This window comes from Carassius carassius, chromosome 18 (assembly GCF_963082965.1).
Source record: "Carassius carassius chromosome 18, fCarCar2.1, whole genome shotgun sequence".
NCBI lineage: Eukaryota > Metazoa > Chordata > Actinopteri > Cypriniformes > Cyprinidae > Carassius > Carassius carassius.
The window spans coordinates 8,063,194-8,076,642 of record NC_081772.1 but is presented as its reverse complement, the minus strand read 5'-3'; the positions used below and the strand labels follow the sequence as shown (position 1 = coordinate 8,076,642).

General features: G+C 37.8%; 1 protein-coding gene across 3 annotated transcripts in view; it reads left to right on the top strand.

Annotated features, from left to right (window-relative positions):
- Nucleotides 1-13,449, top strand: part of LOC132092266 (nuclear receptor coactivator 1-like) — a 57,075-nt gene that overhangs the window by 38,382 nt on the left and 5,244 nt on the right. For 2 of the 3 annotated variants that reach the window (XM_059498431.1, XM_059498432.1), the window contains 12 exons: nt 94-234; nt 731-878; nt 988-1,966; nt 3,751-3,916; nt 4,013-4,195; nt 4,306-4,426; nt 5,578-5,746; nt 5,841-6,143; nt 6,381-6,479; nt 11,756-12,149; nt 12,497-12,671; nt 12,764-12,950. In XM_059498431.1, the coding sequence (XP_059354414.1) occupies nt 94-234; nt 731-878; nt 988-1,966; nt 3,751-3,916; nt 4,013-4,195; nt 4,306-4,426; nt 5,578-5,746; nt 5,841-6,143; nt 6,381-6,479; nt 11,756-12,149; nt 12,497-12,671; nt 12,764-12,950 (3,065 nt within the window). The remainder of the gene's footprint in view (nt 1-93; nt 235-730; nt 879-987; nt 1,967-3,750; nt 3,917-4,012; nt 4,196-4,305; nt 4,427-5,577; nt 5,747-5,840; nt 6,144-6,380; nt 6,480-11,755; nt 12,150-12,496; nt 12,672-12,763; nt 12,951-13,449) is intronic. The other variant, XM_059498433.1, reaches the window with a different exon arrangement.

The following is a 13,449-nucleotide window of genomic DNA, read 5'->3' as shown; positions in this document are numbered from 1 at the left end:
TTGTTGTTAAATCTGTGATTTGAAAAGCTTCTTCCTCTTGAACCTGAAGTCCTGTTTACAGAATCGTGTGTGTGTGTGTGTGTGTGCACGCAGGGAAAATCATCTCTATTGAGACGAGTGCTCTGAGGGCCACAGGCCGACCAGGTTGGGAGGACCTGGTCAGGAAGTGCATCTATGCATTCTTCCAGCCTCAGGGCAATGAGCCCTCCCATGCCAAGAAGCTGCTTCATGAGGGTGAGCACTTTCACCTCCATTCTAGCCATTTTGAGTAGTACTTGACTTTTCAAGCAGTTATGATCTACCCTTGCCTTCCTTGCCTAGAGAATGACAGTTTATGATTTAATGTCACATGATCCTTCAGTAGTCATGCAGATTCAGTCTGATTTGCTGTACTGCTATGTGTTTTTGTAGAAACGTGATTTAAAAAAAGCATTTTGTAACAAATGTTTTCATGCTAATTTTTATCAATTTATTGTATCTTGCTGCATGAAAGGATTCATTTTTGACAGCAGACTTTTTAACCGTTGTGTCAGTATGCAGCATACATGTGGATGTATCCTAAATGTAGAGAATATGTAGTGCAGGCTAACTGATAAATCATTGTTTTTGAGTGAAAATGTTTGCATGCAATTATAGTTAGCAAATGAGACTTATTGTTACTAAGTTGATATATGTAAATATGGTAACTCTAAAACAAACTAGTTTTTATGCTCCATGTTTGTGTTGACAGTGATGACCCACGGCATGGCCATCAGTCCTCTGTACAATTTCAAACTGAGTGACGGGACATCCCTCAGTGCGCAGACACGCTGCAAATTCTGCTGCCCCCCAAACCCAGACGTACAGCCCTTCATCATGGGCATTCACACTATAGACAGGTAGCTGATGATGTCCTTTGCATATATTTGAGCATATCACACAATAATAACTATTGCATCATGTATATATATATATATATATATAATTTTATGATTAAATGTGTTTTAGGGAACACAACACTGCTAGCTCTCAGGAAAACACTACCCCTAGCCTTCTGTCTCCTGCTGCCCCAGCCTCCCACTCACCTGCCCTGCAGCCCTCCAGTGACCTCAGCCTCCATCTCAACAACAGCAATGGCACCTGTGCCACTCCTGGACCCCCAACACCCACTCCAGCAGGCTACCTGACGCCCAGCCGCGTTGGGCCATCCCAGCAGGTCAGCAGCCCCTCTCCACTTGGCAGCCCTCTCACTGCCACTCCTACCTCATTCATGTCGCCTCGACCTCTACGGGGCAGCCCAGGCCTGGCCAGCAGCCCACGTGTGCCCAGCCATCCTTTTTCCCCCTCTGCGCCTGGCATCCACTCGCCCGCTGGCGGACTGACCAGGCAGCAGTCTGGTGGCGACAGCATCAGTTTCTCTCTCCCCTCTCCCTTACCCCCCAGACAGACTCCAACCCCTAGTAGCTCCCCAGCACTTCAGCCCCCGGCCAAACCGCCAGAAGCGTGCGCTGATGAGCCTAAAGCTACTGCGGTGGGCAACCCCAAACTTAACCAGCTTTTGGACAGTGCCCCTGAACATGACTCCCATCCCCGTCCCGCACCCGGGACCCAGTGTCCGGCTTCTCACAGCACTCTGACTGAGCGGCATAAGATTCTGCACCGCCTGCTCCAGGACAGCAGCCCTGCAGATGCAGGCAAGGAGCCCGACGTCAAGAAAGAGCCTCCGACCAGTCCCAATGCGGCCTTGGTGGCACGGGGAAATGGGAAGGAAACCCAGGACCACCAACTGCTGCGCTTTCTGCTGGATACGGATGAAAAGGACCTGGAGGACTTGCCGCCTCCGGCCGTCTTTAGCCTCCATACGGTCAAGGTAAAGGCAGAGAAGAAAGGGAGCAGAGAGAATGTGCCCTGTGCTGCCGCTGCTGCTGCCGCCACCACCATGTCTGCAGTCGCTTGCTCGCCTCAATCCAGTGACAAGCCCAGCCCGGTATTTACATCCTTATTTCATTATTTGTACTTAATGAATGAATCCAAGTACATAAAAAAATATGTGCTTGTTAATTTATTACTTAATGTTCTGTTGCCTTTATTAACATTTTTCATGGCCTTCATAACTCAAGTCAAGTTTACTGTACTGTTCAATATAGTTTGGGGTCGGTAAGTTTTTTTATATTTTTGAAAGAAGCTCCTTATGCTCACCTAGCCTGCATTTGTTTGATCAAAAATATTGTTAAAACAGTAATATTGTAAAATGTTATTACAGTTAAAAATAACTTTTTATATTTTAATTTATTTCTATGATGGCAGAACTGAATTATCAGCAGCAATTACTCCAGTCTTCAGTGTCACATGGTCTTTGAGAAATCACACTAATTTACTTTAACTTTTGATCAATTTAATGAATCTTTGCTGAAAAGTATTTAAAAAAAGACTGATCCCAAACTTTTGAATGCTCTAGTGTTTTCACTTCTAAAAATCTGACCGCAAATAGGATGTTTGGCCGATGGAAGTCTATTTTGACAATTTACTGCTTCTCCATATTGATCTCAGCAGCAAAATTGCTATTTGTTATTGAAGGTTCTTTTTTATTTCAAAACTGGTAAAGAGAGTGAGGTGAAATATGCACATCATTATGACAATACTTAAACCATTTAATTAAAAAAATACTCAAGAAAGCATAAAGAATTCAATGCATTTAATTGCAAATATTTTGTTGTTTCAGAAGATCAGGTTTTAACAGAAAGTTCTGTTTTCAGATGTTTTTTGTTGAACGTTGATACATGTTTTAAGTTAATATTAAAAATGTTTGATTTAATTTTGCATATTTTAATACATATTATATTTTATTCAGACTAAAACTAAAATTATTGATTTTAAATGATGACATTAACTACATTCTATATTATTATTATTTTTTGGCCAGAAAACAGTAACTATGAATAACATACCTTTTTTTTATATTTTTTTATATGGCTTGCTATTATAACAATGCACAAATTAAACTAATTTAAAATAGCCACAATTTCTGACGTGGTTTTCTATATAATAATTTCATTGTATTATTACTTTATGTGGGCAAATATCTTTCATTATATTGTATTGCTTTATGTAGGCAAATATTCAACTTTCCAAAACTCCATTGGTAGTCAAACTTTTCTCACCTATGAGGCTGGACATGCCCACATCTCATCATTCATCTCACAGGAAATATCTCAGTCTTTTATGAAAATAAATTCCAGCTTCAAAACAGCTTTAACGTGAACTCAAGCATGAATATTGATATTTTGTAGCGGTTTGAACAGAAATGAAAGTTCTGGCCCAAAACCGAAAATTCTAGATGCCCTTGGTTGAAAACCGAAATCGAAAATACATTGTAATAATTATTTATAATTTTATTAAATAATATAAAGTAATATAATATAAAAATAAAGACTTTTTCATTTAATTCAACAATTTTAATTATACTGCATTTTAAAAACTCAAGCTAATAAAATAAATTTTATTCAAAGTAACAATTAAAATCGGACAGAAAATATATTATTATTAAATATCAAATATATTTCTCTTTTGGCCGCTGAAATTTCAGTGCATTTTGTAGGCCTTCCCTTGCTGAGTTTACTCTATTGCTGTGTTCTTAAACTGTCAAACCCATGTGCTTATTTGAGGCAGTCACATGTGGACTTTGTCTTTCTTGTGCTCTGGTGTGCCTTTTGATGTTGATGACCTTTGCTATCATTTCCATTCCACATCTGTATGTGTTTACATGAGTAGCAGTTTCCCAGCACCGATCTGGACACTTTAAACCAGCTCTTGCCCACTTTGAGAAGCTCTGTGGGAGGTAAAGCAGCAGAGGAGCCAGTGCTCGTCCAGCCCAGTGAGGACAACATTTCCATCGGGTCGAATGTGAAGAGAGAGTCACCAGGAACATCAAGCCAATGTGAGGCCCATTTTAGTGTAGTAATAATACAATTTATAATATTTCATTTATCTTAAGTCCTCAATAACTGCTTTTTCCTCCTCCGTCTCTCTGTAGCATTACCTGATGGATCAATCCTCTCAAATCAGTCCTCTTTTGAGTTCTGTGACCCCTCTACACCAAACCAGGGTCAGGTCCAGGTGTCGGATCTTGGGCAGACAGACCCATTTCAGCCACTTAAGGAGAGCAGCAGCCCCTTTGCCAATTCAACCAGCCTCAACTCTTTCAACACCAACACAGGTGCAGGATTGAATGCGTCACCATGTTTGAAAACAGAAACGGTTTGATTAGTTAATGAAGGGGAGAAGTAAGACTGTTAAAATAACATAAAATTGTCTCGTTTGATTCAGGTCTGGCCAAGCTGGAGCTTTCCGAGTCCCAGCAGTTCCAGCCCTTGTCCCTGGCTGAACCAATGACCTTCGATAGCAGTTTGGGCAACCAGACACAGGCCCCTCTGTCCTCTCCTCAAGAGTGAGTGCTACAGAAATGAACAAAAGAATTTGAGTAATATAACAACTATTTATTTGCATTTTATTGAAACCTCTTGTTTCTGTACATTTTTCACTTGTATTTCATACCCTAGCGATTTTTATTGGTTTCGCTAACTACTAAAAGAAGCTATGTAAAATTAGACTGTTTATTTAAAAATCCCTACGATTCTTTAACATTTGGGTGGTGGAGTTGGTGCTGTATATTATGATTGACATCAGAAAATGTAATCACACACACACAAACACACACACACACACACACACACACACACACACACACACACACACACACATATATTATTGATAATAATAATAACAATAACAATAATAATAATAATTAAAAATATAACTATAACAAATATTAAAAACCTAACCAGAGTTTGCTTTTGTTGAAACTCAGAATGGTGAAAGCAAATACATGTTTTTTTAACTACATTAAGTAGCAGTGATATTTTAGTAATTTTTATGTGCTATGGTAGTATTTATTTATGTTTTTAATTGGCCTTTATTTTAATATTTTCATTTTTCTTTTTAAATTAAATTTTAGTCATTTTGTTATGTGCTTATATTGCATTTTATGAATTAGATTTTGTTAAATATTTCTTTATCTTTAGTTTTACATTTGTGTTTATATGTGTTGAGAACATTCAAGTAAATTATCTCTGATTAATATCGAGGTGTAATTGTTATTTTAAAAACTATTAGCAGGTGTAATGTTTTGTCTCATCTCTGAAGAATCGATAGAAATATTTATATTTCCAGTCAGAATTACTGCTATAAACATATCTCAGTCACAGGGAAGCAGATGTGCACTTTCACCCAAATTCAACTTTAATTAACCATGCAATATGAAATAGAACTGTCAGCTGCTTACCCAAAGTTCCTTTCTTTTCATCAAGATCTGGGGACAGTGAGAACTAGTTTAACCAACTTGCATTAGCCAAGGGGTAATCAGTCTTATTTTTTGGATTCAGCTTAGACTATTAAGTTTTATGTAACCAAATGTCAAAAAAAAGAAAAGAAAAGAAATAAATAGAAAAAAATAGATGACTAACTATTAAGACTAGTCTAAACCTTTTATGCAACCAGTCATGGAATCATAGACTGCCTTTTTTTCTATGCTGTAAGCAGGCAGTGTGTTCCGTGTCCGCTGGATGAGATGCTGTGTCCACCCACCACACCTGAGGGCTGTAACGATGAGAAGGCCCTACTGGAGCAGCTCGTCACTTTCTTGAGCCGCACTGACGAGAGTGAGTTGGCCGAGCTGGACAGAGCATTGGGCATTGACAAGATTGTTCAAGTTAGTATTATTAGAAAAACAATTCTTCTCATACATTTTACATTTACAAGAAAAGTGTGTCTAAAGGTTGACTGGTTTACTGTCTCGCCTACAGGGTGGATGCCTCGAACCTGTCACCCAGACCTTTCCTCAGTCTCAGCCTCCAACACCTGTACCTATGGACCCCAAGCTGCCTAGCTACCCCTCTCAGTTCCCCACCTCACCCTCACAGTTTCCTGCTGAGATGGGCACAGCACAGAGCATGAGTTTCGGGGCCCCACAGATGGCGTTTCCAGGCAACGTGGGAGTGGCGGTGCGGCCCGGCATGAACCGAGCTCCTGGTGTGCCCAACCAGCTGCGGCTACCTCCCAACCAGCTGAGACTCCAGCTCCAGCAACGTTTGCAAGGCCCACAGCAGGTAGAGCTTCAGCTTTAGCTTTCACTTCATTGTGTAATAATAAATGTGAACCACAACTTCTAAATCCCCCTTTTGGATTTTCTTGCACTGTGTAACAGATCCAGTGAATGCTTTTGATTTCATCCTTTCAAATAACATGCTGTGGAACTAACCTATTCTTTTATCGAGTGCAGCTGCCGAGTGAACGTGTGATTAGTTGCACTTGTTTATTGGTGATGTATCTCATCTCTCCATCAGCTCCAGAACAGGCTTGTGGCCGTGGGTCAGTTCCCACAAGGGGGGCATGTTGCCATGGGGATGCGTCAGGGCATGCAGCAGCCTCAGATGCCCTCTCAGGTTAGTGTCACATGCACCGAGACGAATAATGAATTTCATTAGTAGGGGTGCAAGCATTTACTCTGACAAAATTTGATTAAGATTGTTTATAACACCACCTATTCCTTTGTGCACCAACTATATCACATACTTAGGCATTAATGTTTCCCCCAGGCTGTCTGAGCTTTTTGGACTTAACTTTTCTCCATTACTTAAAACAATAAATGATGACCTTCATCGCTGGATGAATTTACCACTATCCATTATGGGCAGAATATCAGTAATTAAAATGACTATACTCCCTAAATTAAACTATTTATTTACAATGATTCCAGCACTACCCACCCTCACCTGGTTTAAATCACTAGATTGAATCATCACTAAATTCTATTGGAAAAATAAGACCCCAAGAATTAAATTATCTACACTACAGAAACCAAAAACACAAGGAGGACTTGAAGCTCCACATTTATATAACTACTTTTTGGCCAATCAGTTACAAAATATATACAAATGGATTCATCCTAACCCATCAGAAAGCACATGGCTAGATGTTGAACAGTCAGTTTGTAAGGACATTAACATTTCAGATTTACCTTTCTATAATCAGACAATCAAAAAGCATCACTGTTTTAAAACACCAACAATAGCCGCAGCTCTGACAGCCTGGTGGAAATTTCATCAAATTACAAACACACCTCTTGCACCATCTAAATACACCCCGATTTGGAATAACCCAGATTTCATAGTTAACAAGAAGCCACTCAACTTGCGCACATGGGTAGATAAGTGCATCACACAACTTCAACACATCCTCCTTAATAACAAATTGGCACCATTTTCCCACTTGGTCCAGAAATACGGCATTGGGAGTAATTGTTTTTTGGAATACTTACAAATCAAATCATCTATTCAATCAAAAATTGACACTCAGACAATTAATCTAGACCTTCCCTCTCCAATCTCAGAGCTAATTAATATAACCTCCCCCAAAAAACTACTCTCCAAAATATCTAAAATAATATCCAAATCAGACAATACATTAAGGTTACCAAGTGCTAAATGGGAATCAGACTTATCCATTGCTCCCAATGCCGCTTTCTGGACACAAATCTGTAAAAATATCTACTTCATGACAAAAAAAACGGCAACTTACAACTTTTACAGTATAAAGTACTTCATAGATCTCACCTTACTGGGCAGAAATTATTTAAAATGGGTTTTACTGCAGAAACATGCTCACATTGCACACAAAACACTCCAGACACCTATTTACACGCTATTTGGGATTGCACCTCAGTTACAAAATTCTGGGAAAATGTTACTAATTCATTATCCAAATCTATGGGATGTCACATCCCGCTGTCCCCCTCCCTCTGTATATTAGGTGACATATCCATAATCAATTTAAACAGTACAAACAGTCAATTACTCCCAGTAGCTCTAACTATCGCCAAGAAAACTATCCTCATGAACTGGAAATCAAGGAACACCATACACATTACAACTTGGAAAAATTTACTAATAGAGTACATCTCCATGGAAAACTTGTCTACCTCCACTCAAAATAGTATACTAGAACTACACCCTTCTTGGTTATCTCTCTTTAACTCCTAACAGTCATGAATCCACTGACCTTCTTTGTCTGAAGCCATCTTCAATGATACACCATCAATATTCACAAATGATTGGGGGGAGGGAGGTCAGGAAGAGGTAACAACACCAACTATTAAATATATATATATATATCAAATATATAAAAAATACTCATAAGATTATATTTAAATTTCTCTTTCTGTCTCTCTCTCTCTCTCTCTCTTGCTGCTTCTGGACCCGGGCTGGCTGTGGCATACTGGTCCCTACCATGTGTGGTTTTGATTAGCTGTGGGTGGGTGTGATGTGGGGCCGGGGTCCTTGGGCTTTCGCCCTCCAGCTTGTTCTTTTTTATCTGGGATTTCTCGTCTCCGGCTGGCTCAGCACTTGTCTCGCTGTTTTAATACATCACATGTTAGATGAGGTGCACACACAGTCATTTGGACCATAAAACAAGCCAAAGAAAAAAAAACAAAAACAAAAAACAAACAAACACATAGGGTAAGTGTGGTGTGGGCTTGGCAGCTTGGGCTTTGTACTGGGCTGGCTCCATGTTGCACGCCATACTTTTTTAAATGCATTACACACTAGTTGACAAACATATCATGAGTATAACAATGAAAGCAGCCATATTTATATAAAAAAAGGGGAAAAAAAAAAAAAAAATCACAAGACAGGGTAAGCGTGGCATGTCTGGGACGGCTGGGAATGGGTTTGGATTTGGTGACCCTGGGCCCCGAAGCACCTCGCCTTGATAACCCGTTGCAACTTGACGCTGGCGGGAGTCTATCATATGCCATGGCCATGAGGGATGTCAGAGGCAGCTTTACAATACCTTATCATTTATAGTTGTATCAATATTATTATTATTATTATTACAACTATTACTATTATCATTACTTTCAAAGGCTGTGTCAATATTATTATTATTATTATTATTATTATTATTACTACTACTATTACTATTATTTTATTTGTCCTTTTCCTGATCCTTTAACCTCTCCTTTCTGGAAGAAATATTTGTTAATATATGTTTATCATTACTACTACTGCTAATACTATTATTATCATTTGTCATTTCTTATTAATTGGATTTATCATCATTATTATTATTATTATTAGTACTATTGCTATTGTTATGTGTGTATATATGTATATATATATATATATATATATATATATATATATATATATATATATATATATATATATATAATTTTTTTTTTTTTAATCTGGTTAAGTCTGTTGTACTTCCCTACATGCCCCTTTATTCATATATTTCCACTCCCTCACCCAGTTACACTAACACACACACGTACACACACACACACAAATCGTACTGATATGTATGTTTTGTTGGTCTCTGAATTTGTGTTTTGCATTTAATTTGTTTTCTGTAAATATTGTAATTGTCTGTTTGCGTAATAAAAAAAAAAATAAAAAAATAAAAAGATTGTTTATCTCAGATATGAATCTTGGTTACAGTTCAATTTGATTAGTTTTGGTGTGGTTCATAATTATATATACCGTATTTTCCAAGCTATAAGTCACACTTTTTTCATAGTTTGGCTGGTCCTGCAACTTATTTATCAAATTTAATTTGACATGAACCGAGAGAAATGAACCAAGAGGAAACATTACCGTCTACAACTGCCAGAGGGCGCTCTATGCTGCCAGAGATGCTGCTCAGTGCTCCTGTAGTCAGGGCCGGCTTTGCCGACAGGCGACACAGACGGCTGCCTGGGGCGCCATCTGCTGGACGGGGCGAAAAATTGCAGAATTAAAAAAAAAAGTTAATTAAATGTATCGTATTATGAAAGCTGCGCACACGCTGTACACTTTTACTGTGCACTGTCCACACACTGCTTGTATTTGTCCATTTCTTTTACTAGATTTACAATCCTAAAAAACGACTGAGTCACTCATACAGGCAGCTGTCAAACTCAGCTGCTCAGCAACCGTGAGTGGCGCGAAAACATCTGACAGCTGGTTTTAGCGCTTTAAATGATGGGGTAAATGAAAACACGTAATAAAATGAAAACACTATAACTGCTTTTCCTTGAAGTGAGATCTTAATGCTTCTGTATTGTTTTCTACTGTATCCTTCAGGTTGTTGCTTTTAAAGAGTTGTTGTGTGAACATTTAAAATAAAAAATGAATAACTATGGAATAACTGTGGAGTTTCTTTTTCCCGGTGGGGGTGGGGGGCTCTCTCGCCTTGGGCACCAAATAACCTAGAGCCGGCCCTGCCTGTAGTCTACACTGAGCAGCATAGAGCGCCCTCTCGCGGCTGTAGACGGTAATGTTTTCTCCTGGTTCTTGGTTCTAAATAAATGTGACTTATAGTCCAGTGCGACTTATATATGTTTTTTCCTCGTTGGACTGATGCGACTTATACTCAGGTGCGACTTATAGTCCGAAAAATACGGTACTGATGATAAGATAATTTTTTAATTTAAAGCTAAATTACACATATTTTTACATACATATGTTAAATTGTATTATATATAGTTTATACATTTCTATTTTTATCAAATTCTAAATCATATTATTACTACTATTATTATTATTTTAAATAAGCTAGTATTGTTCATTATTAGTTATTTATTATTATTTAATTGTGTGTGTGTGGATATACAGTACAGACCAAAAGTTTGGACACACCTTCTCATTTAAAGAGATTTCTTTATTTTCATGACTATGAAAATTGTAGAGTCACACTGAAGGCATCAAAATTATGAATTAACACATGTGGAATTATATATGGAATTATATACATAACAAAAAAGTGTGAAACAACTGAAAAGATGTCATATTCTAGGTTCTTCAAAGGTGCCACCTTTTGCTTTGATTACTGCTTTGCACACTCTTGGCATTCTCTTGATGAGCTTCAAGATGTAGTCACCTGAAATGGTCTTCCAACAGTCTTGAAGGAGTTCCCCGAGAGATGCTTAGCACTTGTTGGCCCTTTTGCCTTCTGTCTGTGGTCCAGCTCACCCCTAAACCATCTCGATTGGGTTCAGGTCCGGTGACTGTGGAGGCCAGGTCATCTAGCGCAGCACCCCATCACTCTCCTTCTTGGTCAAATAGCCCTTGATGCCTTCAGTGTGACTCTACAATTTTCATAGTCATGAAAATAAAGAAAACTCTTTGAATGAGAAGGTGTGTCCAAACTTTTGGTCTGTACTGTGTGTATATATATATATATATATATATATATAGAGAGAGAGAGAGAGAGAGAGAGAGAGAGAGAGAGAGAGAGGGGGGGGGGGGAACAGTTACACGTCTTTATTTTGATATATTTTTTGTTGATATATTTGTAATAACTTAAATTACACAAATAATAATAATAATAATTATTATTATTATAAATATGATAATATATTATTTTGATTATAATTAAATTTGTAAATTTATAATTAAATTAATTTGTAATTAAATAATTATACATTTTTTTATTAAATATATACATTTTCAATGTATTAATACAAAAGTTGTGGTTTGGGACATGGGTAAAAAATAACACTAGTATTTATTTTATATCTATTTACAAGATCAATGCATTTCTTATGAAAATCTAAAATGATGATTATTATTATTATCATTGTCATTGATGCATCTGTGCATTTTTGCTTTCGCAATCATTGTTTGTTTTTCTGTTTGTGTCTTTCAATGAAACTGAAATATCGTCTTTTCTCTCACAGCCTCCACTCAACGCTCAAATGATGGCCCAGCGGCAACGGGAGCTTTATAGTTTCCAGCACCGCCAGCGGCAGCTTATGCAGCAGAAGGTATTGCTGATGAGGCAGGGGATGAACACAGGACCTCTGGGGGCTCAGCGAGTTCCTAAGGGCCCCCAGCAGCAACAGGCACCACAGCAGCAGCAGTTCGGTTTTTCTCCAGGCTACAATGCCGTGCCTGGAAATACGCCTACCTCCCCAAGCCATTTTAACCCCATGGGAGGACCTCTGGACCCCAAGCTACCTACCAGGGTGGGCATGGGAAACCAAGGCATTATAGGAGGCATTCAAGGGCAATTTGGTGGGCCTGTGAACACTCCTGTTCAACAGGGACTTTTCCAGCAGTTTGGGGGATCTGGTATGTCTCATTTATAAGCTACTAATTTATCATCACCCGTGTTAATATAACTAATGTAGCTAACACTAAAACCATAAAATAAAATTTAACTTAAAATATTTTAAAATGTAGACTTGTATAATTTCAGATAAGCAACATTTTTCATTTTTATTTAGTTTACCTGATGCACTAAATTAACTAAAGCTGAAGTAAAAATTAGTGATACTATGTAGACATTAAAAAAAAAATTAAATGGCAAAAATAATAATATAAAAATATAATAATAAAAAAATGCAATTAAAAATAATGACAACTTTTAATGCTAATGTCATGATGACTAAAAGAGCCAATGCACATCTCTCTCACAGGCATGATCCAGCAAGCAGATCCATCCTTTGCTCCTGAGCTTAGTCCAACCAGCCCCCTGCTTTCACCTCAGAACTCAACCTCCCAGAATCCTCTGATCCAGCAAGCGCAGCCTCCACCTGGTTATCAGTCACCTGACATAAAGAACTGGCAGCAAGGGGCCATGGGCAACAACAGGTATGGTGTTTGATAGCAATCACCAAAAGGTCAGAAAACTTGTGTTTGTGTGTTTATCTTCATTTAAATTATTTCTTCTTGTTTTGTGCCAGTATGTATAATAAGGCAGGCCAGCCTGTCTCTCAGAGCTTTGGGCAGCAAGGCGTGTATAACAACATGAGCATCACCGTGTCAATGGCTGGAGGGTCAGGAGCGGTGAGCACTCTACCTCCTATTGGACCATCTGTCGGCATGGGCAACAATAACCTTGGCAACGTCACTTCAATGTGTAACGATCAGGTAAGATGGTCATTGGTTACTTATCGAGTCTTCATTTACTCACCCTCATACCGTTTTAATGTGTAACTATTTTTTCCTTCAGCGGAAAAGAGGAAAAAAATATATTTTGCTCTGTTTTGTTTTTTGTTTTTAGTAAAAGCTTGAAATTTTCAGTCCCCATTCATTGTTACTACTCTGTTACACTGTGTTATTTTAGCATAATTGATATACTATTAGTTTTTGTAAATATTTTGAATTTGATTTTAGAATTCTGTATATTTTCTACTGCAATTTTAATAAAAAAATGTACATATTTATTTGTATTTCTTAGTTTTCATTAAATGTCTTAAATGTTTCAAATGTAATCAAATGTTTCAATAAATCGTTTTTAAATGTCTCTAGTTTTTACTAAGTTTTATTTTTACTTTATTTAGAAATGTTGTCAACAAGCTGAAGTAAAATGTTAAAAGAGTAAAGGTTTATTTTTATATTTTATTTTATTTTCATGTTTATTTTTTCA